The sequence below is a fragment of the Quercus robur genome, chromosome 9, assembly GCF_932294415.1.
Source record: "Quercus robur chromosome 9, dhQueRobu3.1, whole genome shotgun sequence".
NCBI lineage: Eukaryota > Viridiplantae > Streptophyta > Magnoliopsida > Fagales > Fagaceae > Quercus > Quercus robur.
Window position 1 is genome coordinate 49336453 of NC_065542.1, and position 23432 is coordinate 49359884.

General features: G+C 35.7%; 2 protein-coding genes across 2 annotated transcripts in view; one reads left to right on the top strand and one right to left on the bottom strand.

The window, feature by feature from the left end:
- LOC126698847 (G-type lectin S-receptor-like serine/threonine-protein kinase RKS1) overlaps positions 1-23432 on the top strand; it is a 100217-nt gene that overhangs the window by 53261 nt on the left and 23524 nt on the right. The window lies entirely within an intron of this gene.
- On the bottom strand, positions 3999-4533 carry LOC126698861 (vacuolar protein sorting-associated protein 45 homolog). Its single transcript, XM_050396370.1, has 3 exons — positions 4468-4533; positions 4220-4327; positions 3999-4144 (listed from the first exon to the last, which is right to left on the bottom strand). Exons 1-3 carry the CDS (start codon positions 4516-4518, stop codon positions 4010-4012), a joined length of 294 nt encoding a protein of 97 aa, XP_050252327.1. The 5' UTR covers positions 4519-4533; the 3' UTR covers positions 3999-4009.

Consider the following 23432-nt stretch of genomic DNA (forward strand, 5'->3'; position numbering starts at 1 on the left):
GAGGGCGGCGGAGAGGTTTTTCGCCGAGGTCTTCGGTTTCCTCTTCGATAACATATCTGGTGTTATCTCTGTGTTTGCATCTTCCTTCCTCTCTATCTCTGCCTTTACATTATCTGCTGTGGTTTATTTTGTTATGGCTTAGATAGTTGTTTAACCTATTCCATATTATAGCATATGTTAAGTTTCCGCACACTAGTTGTTTGACATATTGCTTGTGTTGGTTAAGTTGGTTTTTTTGGGGGTCTAAACGTTCAAAAGTGTTTTTGTACACGTTTTTGAACTTTCAATTACATGTTTAGCACATATAACATGATTTGGTGACATTGTTTATGTTCTTTTTAGGACTTTGTGCTAGTTTTATGGACTAACTTGGTACTAATCAAAGTTGTGTTCTTGTTTTGTGTTTTTGCACTTGTTCTTTTATATTTTGTGTCTGTTTTTGTAGATGTCTCCATTCAAGAAATCAGCTGTGAAAGGAAGTAATAGCAAAGGAAAAGAACTCGTGATTGATGTTGATAACTTCTCCCCAAAGTCAAAGAAGACTCGATCATCGATAGGATTTTATGATCCCGACAAGTTCAGATCATATGTTGCATTTCAAGCCTACGAAAGCTATTTCAAAGATGCTCATTTGTTAGTTGAAAGGGCTGTTAACCAAGCGTCTCTCCTTGAGACAAACATCCCCAAATGGTTTGCCTCCAAGGATTGGAAATACCTTCTTACAAACCTTGATGATACATACAAGAAAATGGTAAAAGAGTTCTATGCAAATGTCATTTCTAAAGGGGATGAGATAAAATGTTGGGTTAGAAGAAAGAGTTTCACAGTGACACCTATCTACCTTGCTGATATCTTGCATATCAACTGGTCGATATTTCCAAAGACACCGGTATATGATGACTTGAATCTGGATGAGGAAGTGCTTCGAGAAACTTTAGGAGACAACTTGGAATTTTCTTCCAATGGGAAATCAGTAAGTGTTGCATCCCTATCTCCCAAACTGAGGCTACTCATAACAATCATGTTTCACAACCTCTACCCTCTATCAAGCACTGGGTACATGAATCTCGGTCGAGCTTTGTTTCTTCACGATCTGATCAATGATGAAGAGATTGATGTTTGCTCTCATATTTTCCACATCTTGAGCAAAACAACTAAGAGGACTGCGTCAAGGAACTACCTTCCTTTTTGTTACCTTATCTCAAAAATTTTGAAGCTCAAAGGCGTGCATCCTTCGGAAGATGAGTACCCGTACCCACAGCCAAGTCCAATCAACATCCGCACTCTCAATGCTAGCATTGGTCACACTTGAAAGGGAGCCAAGCAAGAGAGTCATGCTCCTCATGGTAGTTCAAGCTCTAGCTCACATCCCTATGATGAGAAGTTAGACAACATTATGTTCTCTATCCAAGACATCAGCACTAAGCTATCTGGACTTGCAACTATCATGCACTCCCAACACATTCGCTTTGACACAAAGTTCACATCTCTCCAAACCCAACTAGACCAAATTCAACAGAAGCTAGAAGAAAATGAAGACTAGCTATTCCATGACAAAAAGGGGGAGATGTTTGGTTCATGATAACGGGAGAAAAGAGCTAGATTGAAGGGGAGCATTGGAGAAGAAGATCAAAAGAGCAAGCAAAGCCAAACATTAGATTTTTGCTTCATGTTTATATTTACATTGCTTTCTTTTAAAGCTTTAGGTACTTTGGTTTAAAACTTTCAGTTTATATTCAGTATTTTGTTTTTGTATCCTGGCTTTGTAGATTGTTTTAGTACTTTTAGATTTTGTTACATTATCTTTAGTACTACACACTTGTGTGCTTGTTAGATCTCGTATCCTTGATGCAAATACTTTTCTTGTTTTGCATTGGTTGTGTTGATAGGCCAAGAATATATTGACCCCTTGTGATAAATTAACCAATTAATTAGCCAAGTTAATTAATTAATTCAATTAACATGCACAATGCGTGGTAGCACAAAAAAATCACCAACTAAGTTAATATGTAGTGGAAAATAAAGTTAACAGGTGATTTGTTTACGAATGGAGAAAACCACTATGGTAAAACCCCACCATGTGAATTTAAGGTCACCACTCCCAAGAATCCACTATTATCAAAACAAGCGGTTACGAGTAAAGGAATCCCAATACCTTATATCAACTTACAGTTGAACCCTTACCCCAATACCCAATTGGACTTGTTTTGTAGTGACAATCTCTCCTTTTAATGCACGGCTCCTAGTACGTGACTAACCAATCTGATGTGCGGATCCCAGTATTTGGCTTACTCCTTTGCACGAATCCAAATACGTGACTAACTCCACAGCAACCCTTTAATTGTTGTAGTTGATTTGTAGCAACTTCACATAGAAACACCAATAAGATCTTCAATATTGGTGCAAGAGACTTTACTTGGTTACAGAACCCAAAGGCGTACAAGAAACGCAGCAAGAACTCTTTCTTCTATAGGAGGAGGCTAGGGTTTCAAAAAGAAAACCTTATGAAGCTCTCTAGGGTTAGGTTTTTCTTTTTCCACCTCCTTTAAATAGGAGCTTAATGGGCTCTCCTATTCCAAATAGGTTTACACAAACCTTGGGTTTCCTAGTCCAATAAGGATTATACAAACCCACAAACCTTGGGTTTTCCTAGTCCTATAAGGATTATACAAACCCATAAACAAATAGCCTTTTAGAATAAAATGTTGCTGGCTATAGTTTGAATCCCGTAAGCTCGATAGATCGAGACATGTGTCAAGTTTTAATGAATCTCAACAAATCGAGCTTCTGTCAAGGAGGTATCGAGACCTGCAAATTGCACTTTTCTTGAGTAGTTCTTGAGTAATCTTCATGTCTTCAATTTAACCACTTGTAATGATCATCTTGAACCTTCTTAGATTTACCCAAATATAAGTAAAATCATTTTGTCAAAAGATATGTCAATTACATAAAAATATGTCCTTAACATGTGTGTTGGACATGCAATTGATTTTTGCGTTGCTCTTAATTGCATTGTGTGTTCAGATGATCATTTACTAGCTAAATGATCATTGTAATCATTCTTTTATGATTGCTCTTGTTTGATCAAGATATGCTTAATTGTTTGTATATTGTTTATTACCTTGATTGCTTTTGAAAGCTTGATTATGTGTTAAAACACAAGAGCTTGTTTAGACCCCCAAATTAAAATTACGGCTAAAATGCTTTTACTCTAACTTATCTAAGTGTGAAAACAAGAGTAAATGAAGTGCAAACAACCAATACTACTCTAGTGCATAAACATGAACAACAAACAATAAAAGTTAAGCACAAGAGTAAGAGAAAAGAGATGCAAACACAAGATAACACGACAATGTGTTATCGAAGAGGAAACAAAAGAACTCAGCGAAAATATGCATAGGGCCAAACTCCCAAAGATAAGAAATCCCTAATTGATTCCTTTGGTGTGTGATCTGCCATAAACTATGTTGATATAATGTGGTTTGCTTCAAATGAGCCATTAGCGGACCAGCATACCTTCATTGCTTTTTTTTATTTTATTTGGGGGGGGGGGGGGGGGGGGGGGGGCCCATATATCAGATGAGAGATAATATGTTATTTAGACTGAGAAAGTTGTATGAAGTGGGTTTTCCTCTTAAACTCTTCTCATTATTAAAGAGTAAAATTAGTAACATAACTAGAATTATCTTGGCACTACTTCTTGATAATATGCACACATACATGTACATACAAACCTACACACATACATAAACATGTACCACACACACATGCACAACAAGTTCTAGTTACCAGTTTTTGCAATCTGACCACAACCATTCAGTTAAGCCCGGTTTTTTCAGAAAATCTTGTTTTACCGTTTCAGGCTATATTTGGATTGGTATAGAGTTCTTTATTGAACCAGTTGAATCAACTGGTCTGCTCCAGTTCTTGAAACAATGGAAAGAAACCATGCTACATTCCAAAATTTGCAACAGATAAACTGCAACCTTTCTGGGAAGAAGCAGTTATTTTAGAAAACGAACCTGCCGTGCTGAAAGTGATTGCTAACATACGGGTAGTCCACATCTCTCAACCGTCCCTTGGAAATGCTTTCCATGGTTTGGAACAAAAGGGGTTGGTGCTGGGTGTAAACATTCTCAACCCCCTACAGCATGTGGGAAAATGATGTATAAGCATCTAACCACATCCGCAAGCAGAAAGTGAAGTGTTTCTAACTAACCTTCAGTCCACGAGCCATGTTACGAGCAATATTCAAAAGATCTCGATTTCCAAAAAGATCCCCAGTTCGCTTATCAACCCCTGCTTGCTTCAAGACGAACTGGACAAGCTGTCATACCATGATGGCCAATTTTTCAAAACCAGTGAATCATCTAGAAACTGGCAAGGAACACAACAATTTCAACATATTTGCTGCTTTACTAAAGCATCAAAGCATGCAAAACAGAAATGCTGGTTTGCTTATTTTACCCCTGGTTTGTACCTGGCAGACCGAGAAGCTAGTTTGTTGAAAAGTTGCATCAATTGAACAGGGTTTTCCTTCTAGTAGCGCAAAGCATAAAGCATCACTAAGCGTAAATGGTCAATATCAGCACTTTCATCGTTTAAAAGATTTGTAACAGCCTGCATTGAAGTTTGAAATGGGAAGACGGTTATTGCTCAACATTTAAACCGTATTCTAGATATTTCCGGCTCTAATTTCAAGCTGTCAAATTTAGGAATCTCAAATCATATATCAGTAGGTAAGTCTATTGACACCAAAAAAGAACCTACTATCACATCTCTCCCTCCCCAGTGTTTACTGGTGTGCCCATGTTAGTGTACATCCCCCCGGGGGGGCTGTTGGTTGAAAAAGTCTCTAAACGGTGTGATGTAGCACAACTCAATATCAGTAGATGAGCACTTTGTTTCAGACAATAACTTGAAGGGAATAAACATGATATGCTAATATAAACAATAATTCAGGAGACCAAATAGCATTATAATCTTGTAACACAGAAAGGAAAATTAGGTAATCAAACATAAGCAATATTTCTTGCATAGGCCTTTCGTTTTTATGAGAAGGCATAAATTTTGTGTTAATCCTATTGGATGATGTCATTAACTGCTAATAGCCTATGAAAATACAAAACAGATCCATAGCCAACCCCAAAGGACCAAGGCTTTATTGTTTATAATAATGAGGCTAAACCTAGGTTTTGTTGGTTTCATCAAGGAAAGAAGTTTAAACCCTAAATTCAAACATTGGGCAGATCAAAAACTTGTGGAGAGCTTAAAACTAGGATGTGACTTTTCTCCCAATTGACATGGAAACACAAACACAATAACACCCAAAAACACTTAAAATTGAAACTCCCCAGAATACCCAGCACTTGCTGTTTAAAATCTTCCGCTTAATTTTTGCAAAATGAACCAGAGATGCAGCTTACCAAACCTCAATTCCTTGAGTTATCCATTGGTCTAAACTCAAAGGGAAATTGAAGGAAATTTCCCCTAACAGTCCTTGAGTTGGATGGGGGCATCCTATTTCACCTAACATGCTCCCTGTGGCGCAACTTCTTACGTAAATGATCAATCTCTAGCCTGAGATTCCTTGTTTCTTCATCATGAGAGATATGGCTTCCAGGCCTTGAATGACTTCTACTGGTATGATTCGTTTAGTCCGTTTCAACCCGTACACTAAGAGTTCAGTTAGCCTCTCGATCCCTTCTTCTCTCCAAGCTGACAAAATGGTCTACACGTTGCGACCCCACAGACTCCTCTCTATTCTGCCTAGAGTCTGCCATCTCTTCTCCTTGCTATCAGAAAGAAAGCATGACTAACAAAGATTGTAGGTGCCTTTTCCCACAGACAGCGCCAATTGTAAGGACTAGGATTGTGGCCCAAGCCCACTTAGAGCAGTGTGACCCAGTACAATAAGCCCAAATCAATAGATTTGCAAGAGAATAAGTTTTATGAACCAACTACAATGTAGAGTAAACACAGACTTGCGGATAATTGGGCTAGCGCTATTAATATGAGTGCAAGAGACACAAATTAAGTATAAAATCTTCCTCGGACAAGTCCGTGGAGGAGTTGTTCATTAAAAATCACTGTTGATACTTTTACAATGAGATTTAGTTTTCTCTTCCTTTCTCTGTTTCTTGTGTCAAATGTGCATCCCCTATTTCTGTGGGATTCCTTTCCTTATATAGTCCCTCATTGCATCTTAGCCCTTCATCTGTACGTTTTAGGGGAACCATTTAGATGCTTGTCCCATCCGAACCCTTCTAGAGTTGGTATAGAGGGCTGTGAGTTGTGAAATCGTTGTTCAGGTATCTTTTCCTCATAAATGCAGCCAATTCAGTTGGTGCAAGGCATTAAATGTGGAGGTGGTAGTCACCTTCCCAAATATTTTGTCATTCCGTTGCTTGCACGGCACTATTGTCTTCCCTGAAGCTTTACTTTCCAGTTTAGGCAGTTACTTAAAGTATTCCCGATGTGTCTTTGCTCCTCGGGATCCTCGGTCAGTGGACTAGTCTGCTTTTTCTCCTCAGACTCCTCATTCACAGCTTTCGTTTGTTTTTGAATGATCTTGACATCTTCCCTCCTTGGACCTAGTTCACGTGTCATATTTTGGTTAACATATATGTGGATCATTATTCATTCTCGGACATGGCCAATGGCCAAATAGTGTGCTCAAATCAATCACTCCCACAATTACTAATTAGTAATTAACATGAACCTTGTAAAAAAAAAAAAAAATTGAAAGCCTATAGATACAAAAAATTTGACAAAACTTTTCACACCTATTGATGTGGTAGATTAATAGTAGTAAGTAAAAAATAAGTTAGTAGTGGACCTAGGTGAGAACTAGTAAAAATTTGCCAACTCAACTATTGTGAAAAATGGTGTGAGCTTTTTATTTTTTGAGAATTTTTTTCACAAGAAATCTTAAGTGTTAAATTGTTACTGATTCTATTTTGAACCTACTACTAGAATTACTTTTTTGCCATCAATAACGGCCTGTAACAACTTACTATTTAGGATTTTTTGTAAAAATGTTGTGGACATAGCATTTCTCTCTTTTTTTTTCTTGTCTTTCATTTGATAAAAAAAAATTATTTTATTTGCTAGCTAATATTTAAGCTTAATTAATTAAAAAAAATAACCCTATTGGTTAAAATTTGGGGGCCTTTTTTTCTACCTAGGCCTTAGGTGACCATATCAACTGCATCTACTATAAAGCCGGCACTGAGCTTGAGATGAGCGAGCTTTGAAAAATCTTTAGGGCTATTCAAGTCACGGACTACACTAACTAACAGCTACCTTGTTGAACCAAATCAACCAACAAATAATAGTTTCTGACAAGTGAACGACAATGATTAATAAGAAATTTGTCAAAATTGATTGACAATTTAAATAAAGTGATTAGTAAGAGATTACGAAAAATACAAGTTCACGTGTCATATTTTGGTTAACATATATGTGGATCATTATTCATCCTCGGACAGGGCCAATGGCCAAATAGTGTGCTCAAATCAATCACTCCCACAATTACTAATTAGTAATTAACATGAACCTTGTAAAAAAAAAATTTGAAAGTCTATAGATACAAAAAATTTGACAAAACTTTTCACACCTATTGATGTGGTAGATTAATAATAGTGAGTAAAAAATTAAGTTAGTAGTGGACCTAGGTGAGAACTAGTAAAAAGTTGTCAACTCAACTATTGTGAAAAATGGTGTGAACTTTTTATTTTTTCAGAAGTTTTTTCACAACAAATCCTAAGTGTTAAATTGTTACTGATTCTATTTTGAACCTACTACTAGAATTACTTTTTTGCCATCAATAACGTCCTGTAACAACTTACTATTTAGGATTTTTTGTAAAAATGTTGTGAAAAATGTTGTGGACGTAGCATTTCTCTCTCTTTTTTTCTTGTCTTTCATTTGATAAAAAAAATTTATTTTATTTGCTAGCTAATATTTGAGCTTAATTAATTAAAAAAAAATAACCCTATTGGTTAAAATTTGGGGGCCTTTGTTCTACCTGGGCCTTAGGTGACCATATCAACTGCATCTACTGCAAAGTCGGCACTGAGCTTGAGATGAGTTAGCTTTGAAAAATCTTTAGGACTATTCAAGTCACGGACTACACCAACTAACAGCTACCTTGTTGAACCAAATCAACCAACAAATAATAGTTTCTGACAAGTGAACGACAATGATTAATAAGAAATTTGTCAAAATTGATTGACAATTTAAATAAAGTGATTAGTAAGAGATTACGAAAAATACAACATTTTACTCCAAACCAATTTGAAGAAATCTCCTCCAAGCCATTACATGAAGAATTATAATTCACATGTATTATTTAAACAAGTTATATGATTCATTAAAAAGTTCATAAGACTAAAAGTACATATTGATACTCGATAGTCTTTTCAACTATCATGTAGTGGGCTGTAGAAAAAAGTTTAAAAGTGTACAAACTACAAACTACCTTAAATCCTCTTTTTTTCTTTTCTCAAATCTCACTCATTCTCAAATCTCTCGAACAAAGGAGATAGGGTTTGTTGGTTATCTTGTGGTTATGAGAGAGAGAGAGGGTTTTACTCGTGGTTTTAAAAACCGGATCGGACCGGCTGGTCCGACCGGTTCAATCGAGAACCAGCCACTAATCCGATTCGGTTATGATTAAAAACCGAAAAACAACTAAAAACCGAGAATAATAAAAAACTGGCTAGTTTAACCGTGAAACCGAAAACCAGTACGGTTGAACCGGTTATTGGCCGGTTGTGTTGAGACTGAAAACTACACCGTTTTTGACATTTTTCCCAACCTAAAACTACGTTGTTTTGGGGAAACCTAACCCTTAAAACTCATATCCTCTCTTTTTCTTTCCCTTACAACCCTCTCTCACAGTCTCAGCTTCCGTTTCCTCTGAATTTTTTTTTCTCTCACTCTTTCTCATCTTCTCTGTTCGGCTTTGAAATTTGGTGGTCGCCTTTTTCCCTCACACGCCTCTGCCTCAGCCTCCTTTTTCTCTTGGCCTTGCGGTATTTTGAGCAGATGAAAGAGCTTTAAAGGACAAGAACTGAAGAACAATTAATCTTTTCTCATCTTCAGTTCTTGTAAAAGAAAAGAAATTTAGGGAAGAAGCAACGCTGACCTGTTGTAAAAGAAATGATATTTTGAGAACATGCTAGCTGTGGAGTGAGGTTGAAATTTGATTGGCAGAGAGAGAGGTAGAGGAAGATGTGTAAAATGAGGAGAAGACATGAAGACTGCAAAAATAGATTCGGATTGTAGAAGCAAGTACTGACTGAATGGGTTCCTAAAAAAAAAAAAAAAGTACCGACTGAATGGGCAAAGGAAAATAAAGTGGGGGTCGGTGGAGAATTTAATGTAAGCAAATTTTGAATTGATGAATGATGATTAAGTATTGATACACGGGAAAAGGAGTAGAACATGGGGGATAGGTAGAGAAAATTTAATGCCAATGGAGGTAGGTGGAATAGTAGGGGAGTTATTTAGTTATTTATTTTTTATTATAAGTTTGTTTTTAATTATTCTAATTAAACTTTTATGATACAAATTTTTTAAAGTAAATATTATTAATTTCTATAAAATTATTATATAATTTATTTATTATTTTTAAATTATAAAATTATTAATTATGACATCATCGGTTCGACCATCGGTTCAACCCCAATTGGAACAGAAAACCGGTAATCAGTCCCTTTTCCGGTTCTTTGTCCGTACCGGTTTTTAAAACCATGGTTTTACTAGACACCAACTCACCACATACTTTGCCATTGTCAATTTGTCATTGCCATCACCAACTTTTTTTTTTACATTGCCTTAAGTTTCAGAATTTGAATTTTACACCCTAACATTATATGCCGTTTTGATTAGCAACCCTTCTATTAATTTTTTGCTAATGTGTCCGTTAAGTGACATGTAAACTTATGGTGTGTATTGATTGATCAAATCATATCACAACACATGGGTTTCACTATTCCATGTCATATAAATAGAAAAACAAAACTTTAATTATTAAAATAAAAAAAATATTTATATTCATTAAATTAAAAATTAAAAACAAAAAACTAATATGTACACGGTGGTGAAGAGCGATGACAAGCAGGGGCACCCAGCACAACTCGAAATCTACAAACTCAGGAACACAGGTGGTGAAATCTGGGGTCTAGATCCAACAAATATGTTTTATGTTAATGGTTCTTTATTTTTAAGTTGGTGAAAGGTGACTCATAAATGAAGGATTGAATTTTTAAGGTCCAGATCAATACTTGATCCGAGAAACAAGAATTGGTTTCTTTCCTTTATTTTAGGTACAAATCTAAGAAAAAAAATTGTATTATTTTAGTTATTTATTTATTTTATTTAGTTTATGCAATTTAGAATTTGAAATAATTTATTTTAATAATTAAAGTTTGTTTTTATTTTGGCTATTTATATGACATCGAATAGTGAATCCATTTGTCATGATTTGATTGAATAAAGTTTGTTTTTATTTTGGCTATTCATATGATGTGGAATAATGAAATCCATGTGTCATGATTTGATTGAATCAATACATACACGTCATGACCTTACGTGTCACATAACAGACACATCAGTATAAACATAACGGATGGATTGCTAATCAAAACGACATATAACGTTAGAGGTAAAATCCAAATTCTTAAACTTCAAGGTATAAAATCCAAACATCCCTAAAGATATATTTTGCACTTTAAAATATAAAATCCAAACATCTATCTGCGTACTGTGAAATAGTGTTGTACATGATTACATGTATGGTATGGTAGCACCTTTTAAAAGCCCATTTTTTGGTATCTAAGCCCATTCTTGGTGAAGGGCTTGGAAAGCAAACTACATTTGTATTTGGGTTCTTCACCAAAAAAAAAGTATTTGGGTTACCAGCATTCTTTTTGATTACCTAACATTGTGTAATTCACATTGATAAATAAAAATAAATAAATAAATAAATTGGCATCACTGAATCACTTCTTGTTTGAAGACAGTAAAATCATCATAGCAAGGTCTTAAGAAAGGGTGTCAACACACCTATATTTTCATCTAGATGTTAAAAATAATATCATTTAAAACAATGTCTTAAACAAAACATTGTATTATATTTAGTTCTACCTTTTAACTAAATGAAGGTTTGAATAGGATGTTTGCACATCTAGAACATCTAGATTTTATGCATGTTGCTAAGAAATTATATATTAAAATTCTCTCAGTGGATATCTTCTCTTTTTCTTAAAATTTTTACAAACCTATCCCCATTTCACCAAAAAAAAAAAAAAATAGCAAACCTATAAGCAGCAGGTTGACAAATTGAAATTGTTTAAAATTTGTAGATGTCTAACATAATAAGATTTTCTGCAATTGTATTCATCACTTGTGTCCTGCTATATAACATTAATTTGTTCCAATGATGCTGATGTTGTGAAAACTAGTTTGAGCTTCTTCTTTCTTTTTTTTCTTTTTTTTTTAAAGTAAACTTCAAGGAGAGAATCACACACTCTCAATAAGGCAACTTCACAAATACAAGTGACCAGGAAAGTAGAATTGGGCCAAATTTAAGCAAAAATGAGGAAATGAATACAACTTTTTGTCACCCATTTGTTCACACTTCTCCTTGTTATACAAGAGGATCTGCCATCAAAGTTATAAACTGTTGTTCTAACTTATTTAGTAATATTGTCTTGGTTGAAGTGTTCTTTTAAGTTAAAAATATTAGCCATACCCAAGCATATCAATAGGCTTTGCACAATTTATAAATACAATGGTTCCGTTTTGAGTAAAACACCCTGAAATCCAAATTAAATTCTAGTATTATGCATTTAGCATTCCTCTTTTAAATCTTCATGGTTAAACTTAGTAAATTTCACACCAAAAGAAAAGATCTTTGTAATTTTGAACATCTTGTTCTGAAAACCAATGAAGTTATCTCCACAAAACATATACACGCAGTTTACTTTTTGTATATTAATTTCAGAAACCACTTGAAAGAAAAAGCTAAAGGAGATGGTAGTGATTTCATCACAAGTTCTGGACAATAACAATTTGTGTAATATTATATATTAAAGTGTTATTTCATTTATAGAGATGTTGCACTAGTTGACCTGTCTGTACTATTGTAAGTATCCTTCAAAATAAATGCAGGTCCTTTTGGAGAAGGAAGAGGAGTGTCATTACCCAACATGAAAACAACAGTTGACATGGTTGGCCAGTCTGTTGCATGTTCTTACACGCACAAAAGTCCAATTTGAATGCATCTTGAAACTTCAATAGCATGGTATGTCTCATCTAGTAATGGGTCGACTATTTTCATGGAATTGTCTTCTCTCCATAGGTCCCAAACCTGAGACAAGATATTAATCATATTAGGCTCAACAATATAGGCTTAATTTTGCAATCATTGTTTGCACATGTACTTACATGTCCAATCAAATTTGAGGAAGGGCCATCATGATGGTAAGTACTATTCCTTTTCCCAGTAATGATCTCCAGTAGCAATACCCCACAAGCTATATACATCAGACTTTATTAAAAAAAGTCGTTACATTGCATATTCAGGTGACATATAACCACTGTCATAGCACAATGAAAAGGAGATATTGAACCTCAACATAAAATGATCAAAGATAGCCCCTTGGGCACTAACATACATGTAAAATTTGAAGTATCACAATATGAAATCAAATTACAAAGATATCCTTAGTATTTTTTTCTTACATAGGCCTGTAGTTTGTACTCTCCTTAGATGTAAAAATGGTAGTCAAGTAATTGGTTAAAAAAGTATATCTTTGTTTTCTAGCATACTTACTATGTTCCAACGATGCAATTTGTATTAGCTTCAATTTGGTCCCCTCCAACAATTCTAGCCATACCGAAATCTGAAATTTTTGGATTCAATGCATTGTCAAGTAGAACATTGTTGGCCTTTAAATCTCTATGGATAATTCTTAGTCTTGAGTCTTGATGAAGATATAAGATCCCTCGACCAATTTCACAAATAATCTCAAATCGCTTTTCCCAATCTAAACATGACCTTTTTGTTTCATCTAAATGAAGAAATGAGAACTTGGATTAGATTATATTGCATTCGTGCTTTCTTACTTACGTATAAATCCTGCTATTTGTAACTGATATGTTTGTAATGGGAGGATCGTTTTCTAGTGATGATGGGTGAGGTTAATGTGAAAAAGAAGACATACCAAAAATGAAAAAGTCCAAACTTTTATTTGGCAAGTACTCATAGATCAACATCTTCTCTTCTTTGTGAATGTAACAACCTAAAATTCTCACAAGGTTCCTATGTTGGAGTTTAGAAATTAGTGCAGATTCCATTTTGAATTGTTCCATTCCTTGTCCAGAGCATTTTGATAGTCTTTTTACTGCTATTTCCATTCCATTTTGTAGCAAACCCTGCAATTAAAGTCCAAATATCATTTTGTCATTGTGCACAATTGTTGAAAGAAACTCAACTTGGTGAATTATTTGGGGAAGCCCAATTGTACACGACAAATTCATACTCAATGAGTACCTGTAAACATTCATGATGGAATTTATGATGCATAAACACACTTGAAATGAGATTATGCAAATTCTAGGACTCATTCAATGAGACTACCTTATAAACTGGGCCAAAACCACCTTGGACAAGCTTGTTAGCAATAGAGAAGTTATCTGTAGTTGCAATAATGGTTCTTAGATTAAATAACAGAAAATTTGAATTTCTTCTAGTTCCATCGAGGTCCCTTCTACTTGGAGAGTCTTCGAAGTATCGTAAAGTGGAGTCAGCACTATATGAATATGTGCTATGCCTCTTCTCTGTAATAAAACCAGTAATTAATAATGCTAGTAACCATATTTGTCCAATTAGGAATTCTCACACAAAAGCCTAATTTAATAAAACTGAGAAACACACTAAAATAAAAGAATGAAATAGAGCAAAATAAGAGGAAAAATTGAAGTTTACAATTTTCTATTTGTCATTGACAGGAAATCCCATTTGGTTAAAATGCACTTTTCTAAGAGTAAGTGCTTATGGGTGATGAAAGTTCTTCAGGCCCGCTGATGGGGCTAGAGAAAATCTTAAAATATCAAGGAATTGGTTGGGCCATTCATTAAGCTTTTAGTTGAAAGGGTGAAAAAATTATCCATGTGGCATGATAATTGACACCCTGAAGGTGTTTTGATCCCCAACTTTGTCCAAAAAGGGGTGTATGATACTGCAATTTCTGAGTTTTCAAAAGTATCTAGTATTCTGAAAGAAATGTTGTAGCCTTAGAAACCTATGAGATCTAAAGATACTACCCTGCAAGCTTATTTTCATCAATTAAAATTAGCTAAGACAACTCAATGGACTAGATTTCATCTTAATATGGAAAAGTCACATGGATTTCAACCGAAAGTGAAATAAGAAACAAGATGTATACAACTGAATGGTGGAAAGTGGTATGGTCTAAAGCATCTGCTTCTAATCATTCCTTAATAATGTCTTTGGCTGGCAGCAAAGGATGGATTGCAATTCATAGTAGAATTAAATAAGAAACAAGTATGTCTCATTGAATGGTTGAAACTGGTATGGTCCAAAGCAGCTTTTCTCAACAAGTCCTTCATATTTTGGCTAGCAGTGAAGGACAAGTTGCCCTCCCAGAAAGGCTTGTAAAATGGGGTACAATGGTGCTCACGTATGTTTTCTGTAGAAGTCAAATGTAATTTGTGATCATGTTGTCTTCAAGTGTTCTTTCTTATGAATTTGACATTTGTGTAAGAAGCATTTGAAAATTCTCCTTGGCTGCTTCAGTATACCATCTTTGGATCCAAAGAAATGATTATGATTATAATAACAAAATATATTAAGTTCTTTTTCATTTTTTCTTTTATCAACTTCTACGCTTGAAAAATATATCAAGTTCCATCACATTTTATTTAATTTTTTCATGATCTATGAATTCTGCCTATTCTTTTATAAATCCTGAAACGTAGTGTTGGAGTAATCTTGGGAGCATTTGTTCACTGGCCTTAGAAATACAAAAATATGATTTTTTTTTTTTTTTTTAATTTCTCTAAACTTACTTATCTTTCTCTTCTTCATTACAAAACAAAACACAACTGAGACTACAAGAAGAAACATTACAGCAACAAAAACTCCTAGAATTGCCAACATCCTTTTTTCCTGAGTAAGACCATTTTTCTTAGCATATTGAGCTGTGTAAAATATATATATATATATATATTCAAATGACATCATAAATTTGAGAAGTTCGTTGAACATAAATAGTAATTATTGATGCAGTTTTATAGGAAAATGATAGTAGGGATGAAACAATGGGTTTAAGGAGAACAAGTGATTTTTTTTTTTTTTTTTAAGGAGAAAATGTGATTCTCTTTTTGAGGTCCAACGTATCAAAAGAACAAAACAAAAAAAGAAAACATATTCTCACAAAAATGTCAAGTGCCATATGTGATTCTCTTTTTTTGAGGCTGAAAACGTGTTAAAAGAAGAAACAAAAGACAAAAATTGCAAACCTAATAACAATGTCAAATACAAGGAGTGTTTCTTATTAATATAAGTAGAATCATAATTCAAATCTTCCCTCCCCCATTATTGTAACAATAAAATAAAAAATAAATAATAAATAAAAGAGTCAAATAAAACAAGTATTACATAGGAGGACCAACTACGAGTGATGAATATAGTTGTAGAAATCTTGTGTTATTAGGTGTATACAACTCTTAAATAATTTTTACTTTTCCACACATTGTATGACTTTTGAATTATTATGAAATAGATAAGTTAGACATTGTGAAAATTTTGATATTTTTAGATAATTTAACAAAACCATATATAAATTCTTTCCCATATGGAACATAATACTCATTTAGATTTGTACTATATAATTTGAAATGGATCTATTTTAAATGGAGAAAACCATTTTTCAATAATTTGACCTAGGTCAACTTTAAAGTAAATGCCATAGGGAAAATTATATGTTGGATTAGTATTCTGTATAAACTTCGGACTAAAATAATACAATAGACATGAATCTTCACTAACGCTTTATTTGTTTTGAAGTAAAACAAATATGATTTTTATGTGTTTAGTATGGCAAATAATATTTTTCAAGCAAACAACCAAGATTGCAAGAAAGGTGGGTTGATTCTGATGATCATCAAGTTCCTCTTCCCAATATTCATTAACAATCTTACCACTGCCAGTCACCAAGTCAAAAGCTCCGTATAAAGCCATAAAAATTATCTATTGGCTCTCAAGACCCATATGATGGGCCTCCAAATCACTGCTGTGCTAGAACGAGCTATCCATTGAGCTTCTTCCAAGTCTTTCAGAAACCTGCTTTTTTTTGGCCAAAATGATTATTGGATCAGAGGAAATCGTATAAAGCAAGGATAGTTTCCACTTTAACTACATTCCATCAAATAACTAAACTAGCCTCAAATTATCACTATATAAATAAGCGTATCATATAAATATGACAAGAGTATAAATTGTTGGTGTAGGTGTGTGTTCCAAACACTTTTATTCTTATTTATTTTCTAGCCGTTGGAAATTTATGAGTAAAATCGCCGTTGGGCAATTATGAGAAAAATAGCCGTTAGGCAATAATTGATAATATAGCCGTTAGGCTTTTAAGGGTTATTAGTAACCAATAACTATAGACTATTAGAGCACCCACAGCAGATGTGCTAAATGTGCCAAATGCCAAATTTTTGGCACATTTAGCACACCAAACACAAAAACGGAGCTTTATCAGATGTTCCAAATGGTAAAATTTATACCACATATGAACAGTACCGTTGCAAATTTGCAACGGTACGGACGAAATGTGGTATAAATTTATTATTTTTTTATTCGGTTTTTCTCTCTCCTCTCACTTTTTTAATTGATTTTTTCTCTCCCCAACCGGTGTTGTTTCCTCTCCTCACGAACACCTCTCCTCACAATCGGTCTCTCTCTCCCAAACCGGTGTTCTTTCCTCAAATCAAACCCAGAAATCTTCTTTCTTCAAATCCAAAAATCAAACCCAAAAATCCTAAAATCCAATTCCTAGTTTAAAACAAAACCCAGAAATGGAATCCTCACAAACCCAGAAAGAACAAAGGAATCGGCGATGGAGGCGAGGTAGAGCTTGGTGCCAGGGACGGCGAAGCCATGAAGATCGGTGTGCGAGCAATAAGCGAGGTTCGTGAGGGCGAGGTCTGCCGCCAGAGTGTTCGTCACGATTATGGGATTGGAATCGACGTGGCCATCGACGTTGAGGTGAGATCGGAATCGTGGGTTGCCAGTGCTAATGGGTTTTGGTTGCCGGTGCAAGTGGATTCGGGGCTTTGGGTTGGCGGTGCTAGTAGTTTCGTGGGTTTGGGTTGCCGGTCTAGTGGGTTTTGGTTGTGTTTTCTGGGTTTGAGTTGGTTGTGTTTTCTGGGTTTGAGTTGCTGTTTTCTGGGTTTGATTCATGGATTTTCTGTGTTTTCTGGGTTTTAATGGGTTGTGGTGGGCGGTGGTTTTGTTTTCAATTTTTTGTTTTGCAATGGATTGTGGCTGCCACGATGGTGGTGGTGGCGGTGGCGGTGGTGGTGGCGGCGGCAGCAGTGTTGTGGTTGTTAATTACTGTGTTAGATATATTATTTTATTGTATTGTTTATATTATTTTAATGTGTAGTAAATATTATTTTAATGTATATGATTGAATGATAAAACATCTGATAAATGGGATGTTGTAAAATGATATGGTAAAATAATAAAGTAGGTCTTTAGTGTGGCAAAATGGCATAAATTATACCACAGCTGCTGTGGATGCTCTATCTTCATAAGTAGCCTATATAATACTCATCATAACACACTTTTTAAGGAGTCTTTTTTTACTACTCTATATTTTAGAAATACACAAGTCTACTATCCTTCTCTCCCACATATTTTTTCTACAAGAATATTTGTTATAAGGAAAGGCAATAGAGGGTTGTTCTTAAATCTTTTGTGAGTGGAAGTGCGTAAATCTTTTATGTTCTTGCTAATTATTTGGGATATTATTTTTTGTATCAAAACTTGTTTATTCACTAAAATATTTCCAATATAAATTAAATACAATTTATGGCTATTTATATTAGTTGAGATTTAAGTTCAGCAAAGTGTGACTGAAGTTATAGAAGTCTGGCTTATAACAACCTTCCATTCTCTAGGCTTGGGTCGAGATTGGGTCAAAAATGGAACTTCAAAAGAATTTTGATTTGTAAATTTTTAGAAACCACAAATCATTGCATGCTTGCAACCTACATGGGATGAGTAATGCCAAACCAAAATCCACAAGCCCAACAAAGTTTCACCAAGTGTCAAATTAACATGATGCAATCCAACCAACAACTACATTCTCAAATTTGCAGCTGATGCAAGATAGATGAAGGCCATAGAAGTTAGCATTTAAAGCTAGTGTGTGCCAAGCATGAACCACAGCTAGCACAGCAATACCGTGCTTCTAAAATCACAATGATGATTCAAAAGCATACATACCTCTTAGAATTCAGAACCACAGAACCACCAAGTATAAAACGAATTCCAGAATTGCTGGCATTTTGTAAAGCAACAGAACGTGACTCTTCATATGTCGTCCCTCCAACAATGAATATGACTACTTCCTGTGGCCTGCTCAAAGATGAAATGTTTGTCATTCAAGCTATATTATCCAAAGCCTTTTAAAAATCTTTATTTGAAGGCTATAACTTTCACTTCAAAGGCCATGGCTATCTCAAATATAAATTAAATTTTTGAAAATCATATGTGTTGTCATTGTCCCTTAAAACAAATCTTTAAAATAGTTGAGAACATATCAAACAGAACTTAAAAATATCTCTGGGTTAAATAATTAAAAAGCATAAATCCGATGAGACAAAAAAGAATGGTACTCTTTCAGCCTCATGTCCCCTTCTGATGTTGACTTTTATTTTATTATTACTTTTTTTGGTATTGCGACGCATCGTCATATGCCATTTTTATTTTTGCTAAATCATTCATATGCCTTAGTTGAAAATTTTATTGAAAGGAAAGTGAGTGTTAGTTTGGCAAAAATTATTTTTGTCAATTTATTTTTACTATTATTTATGTGTTTCATTGTACTTTTTGGTATTATTTATGGGTCTTACTGTACTATTTCAGCTAACTTTTACTTTTATCTACAATACTTCCAGCAAAAAATTTTCAGTTTTAACAAAATAAACGAATCTCACACAGACCCTGATACTAATAAATTAAAAAAATTCTGATGACTCAATCAAAAAAAAAAATAGATATAGAAAGAAAAAAAAATCTTTTTAGCTATAATCTTGACAAACTGAACTACGTGAATAAGAAATATCTATCAAAAGACAAGAAAGCAATGCAAAGTTTTTTTCTTTTTTGGGGGGGGGGGGGGGGGGGGGTGGGGGGGGTGTGTGGGGAATAAAATAACAGAAATATGATTTGCAATCATATTTCTTTAATACCCCACCCCTCCCCTCCATGTCACGGACTGAGGCTTCAACATTCCCCTCATACACTTAAGGTATGAAAAGGTACCATTCACCTCAACTCACTCAAATGGTAATCACAAAAAATTGAATCATATATGAAAAGAAATAATAAATCTAAGGGCACATGTGAAAGTAATGTTACTTTCATCAATTATCATAAGTTAACAACTTTTTTGGAGCTAAATCTATTTCTACTCTACTCTACTCCCCTCCCTCTCCCTCAATTCAAATATACTCTTAGTCATGAATAAAATTAAGTGTGTTCATAAGATTGTTAATTATATATTTATATATATATATATATATATATATCAAAACATAAGAGACAAGTTTTCAATGCAACAAGTTCTTTAAACATTATTTTTGCCCATGTCTTCTTTTATCACTTAAACAATTCAATTCTTGAATGAATAGATATTTGATTTTAATATTTCTAATCCGAAATTTTTTTTGTTAATGTATGTCCAAATATTCTAGTTCAAGGAAACTTGCAAAGTGACCATAAATATATTGAAAAAAGAAGAAAAATTTTTGAACCTAAACAGTTGATCTTCATATATATATATATATATATATATATATGTGGGGCCCAAAGTTTGAGGTCCCAGCCCACTTTACATTCAGGACCCAAAGCCCAGGCCGAGGAGCCATATTGCCGAGGACGATCTCACGCTCAACACCTCACAAAACGCCTGAAAAAAGGACAAACTCCGTACAGGGGTAGGACAAGGAAAAGGATGCCGACACCGCAGTATGGAGTCCTACATCTGACAGGCCCATACTTCAGACCATGCTATTTAACCTTTCCCAACCACTCAGACGTACGGATTGATGGGACAAGTCCATACCTCAAAGGCGAAACTGACACGTGGACACAAAAGGGGGAGGAAATACGAGTATAAAAGGAAACGAAAGCCAAGAAGGGGGGGAAAGAGAAAGATCCTACAAAAAAAGAAGAATGGGAAGAATGTGATGATCCTCGGACTAGGTCCGAGGACTCAGACCCTTCAAGCTACATCGATGTAAGGCTTAGCTATTCAGGCCAAACCTACCTTTGTATGAGTTTCCATGAAAATCACGACTAAACCACCGTCCAACGACCAAGGTCCAGCCTTCCTAGCCTACTTTCTATGAACTATATTGTTCGGGCCCCTTTTGCGTACGAGCCCAATGTCATTCTTGGGTCGTTAAAAATCGTGTCCTTACAATTGGCGCCGTCTGTGGGAAGGCTTGCGCGTTGGCACGGGTGGCGGTGGAGTCAAGCCTCTATCAAGCGGAGGTCTGCGAAGGTTCCTCCATTCCCAACGACCTGCAGTTGTTGCTCCGACATAAACTTCTGCTAGGGGCTACGCCTCGCAGCGCCGATGGCATGAGCAGCTCCAGGGGCTTCCAGCCTCAAGCTAACTCTCCCCACTTCGGTCGAGGGGCTAACCTTCGAAAAATAAATAAATAAATACAAAGAAAAACAAAAAAAAAAATACAAGTTTTGGACAGAACCAAGGCCTTGTATGGTCCTCGGACTCAAGCCTATGAGGAAACCAACTACTTAAAAGAGAAAATACAAGTTTTGGACAGAACCAAGGCCTTGTATGGTCCTCGGACTCAAGCCTATGGGAAAACCAACTACTTCAAAGAAAAACTACAAGTTTTGGACAGAACCAAGGCCTTGTATGGTCCTCGGACTCAAGCCTATGGGAAAACTAACTACTTCAAAGAAAAACTACAAGTTTTAGACAGAACCAAGGCCTTGTATGGTCCTCGGACTCAAGCCTATGGGAAAACCAACTACTTCAAAGAAAAACTACAAGTTTTGGACAGAACCAAGGCCTTGTATGGTCCTCGGACTCAAGCCTATGGGAAAACCAACTACTTAAAAGAGAAAATACAAGTTTTGGACAGAACCAAGGCCTTGTATGGTCCTCCCAACTACTTAAAAGAGAAAATACAAGTTTTGGACAGAACCAAGGCCTTGTATGGTCCTCGGACTCAAGCCTATGGGGAAACCAACTACTTCAAAGAAAAATTACAAGTTTTGGACAGAACCAAGGCCTTGTATGGTCCTCAGACTCAAGCCTATGGGGAAACCAACTACTTAAAAGAGAAAATACAAGTTTTGAACAGAACTAAGGCCTTGTATGGTCCTCGGACTCAAGCCTATGGGGAAACCAACTACTTAAAAGAGAAAATACAAGTTTTGGACAGAACCAAGGCCTTATATGGTCCTCGGACTCAAGCCTATGGGGAAACCAACTACTTAAAAGAGAAAATACAAGTTTTGGACAGAACCAAGGCCTTGTATGGTCCTCAGACTCAAGCCTACGGGGAAACCAACTACTTCAAAGAAAAACTACAAGTTTTGGACAGAACCAAGGCCTTGTATGGTCCTCGGACTCAAGCCTATGGGGAAACCAACTACTTAAAAGAGAAAATACAAGTTTTGGACAGAACCAAGGCCTTGTATGGTCCTCGGACTCAAGCCTATGGGGAAACCAACTACTTAAAAGAGAAAATACAAGTTTTGGACAGAATCAAGGCCTTGTATGGTCCTCGGACTCAAGCCTATGGGGAAACCAACTACTTCAAAGAAAAACTACAAGCTTTGGACAGAACCAAGGCCTTGTATGGTCCTCGGACTCAAGCCTATGGGGAAACCAACTACTTCAAAGAAAAACTACAAGTTTTGGACAGAACCAAGGCCTTGTATGGTCCTCGGACTCAAGCCTATGGGGAAACCAACTACTTAAAAGAGAAAATACAAGTTTTGGACAGAACCAAGGCCTTGTATGGTCCTCGGACTCAAGCCTATGGGGAAACCAACTACTTAAAAGAGAAAATACAAGTTTTGGACAGAACCAAGGCCTTGTATGGTCCTCGGACTCAAGCCTATGGGGAAACCAACTACTTAAAAGAGAAAATACAAGTTTTGGACAGAACCAAGGCCTTGTATGGTCCTCAGACTCAAGCCTATGGGGAAACCAACTACTTCAAAGAAAAACTACAAGTTTTGGACAGAACCAAGGCCTTGTATGGTCCTCGGACTCAAGCCTATGGGGAAACCAACTACTTCAAAGAAAAACTACAAGTTTTGGACAGAACCAAGGCCTTGTATGGTCCTCGGACTCAAGCCTATGGGGAAACCAACTGCTAAAATAAAAATGAAATATAAATAATACAAGTTTTGGGCACAACCCGGTACAATCGAACCTCGGTCCTTGGATCAGAGGCCAGGAATTATCGAAAACACGGCCAAAGTTCCACACTACTCGGCAGCCCTCTCGGATGGATTATTTTGGGTTCCTCATTCTCAGGCACCTACTTCACGCGCGTTACGGTACACTCAACTGTTATCTCAGTTAGTCTCATAAGTTTAATTTGCTATTGATTGGTGTTATTATATTTGATAGTTTCAATAGGTTCGAATTGGTAGTTTTTTGTCACAAGGTTTCCTGTCCTATGTATCATTAAAGGAAAATATACATATAGCATACCCATTCACAAAGTAATTGCGGCAGAGAAGAAAAGTATTTAGAGGGAAACAAATTCATCTTTTATTAGCACAAAGAAACAGTACAACGTACAATGAAAAAGCTTGAATAAGCTTATGCTAAAAGCTAACTACATAAGCGGAAAGAAAAGATACAAGAGAGTGAAGAAAAAGCCGAAGAAGAGGTGCAAAGAAGAGGGATGCTGCCGTTCCAAAATGTTGTCTAAGGAAACCATTCCTCAATACTTTTACATGCCTATGACTCAGGCAGTAAAAGAACCCAACTTGGGGCTAGCACCGTTGAAGAAAAGGTGCAGGGAGCCCAACTTGAGGCTGGCACCATTGAAGAAAAGGTGCAGGGAGCCGGAAGTTGATGAGCCTCCATGTTAGCCACGCCTGCGAT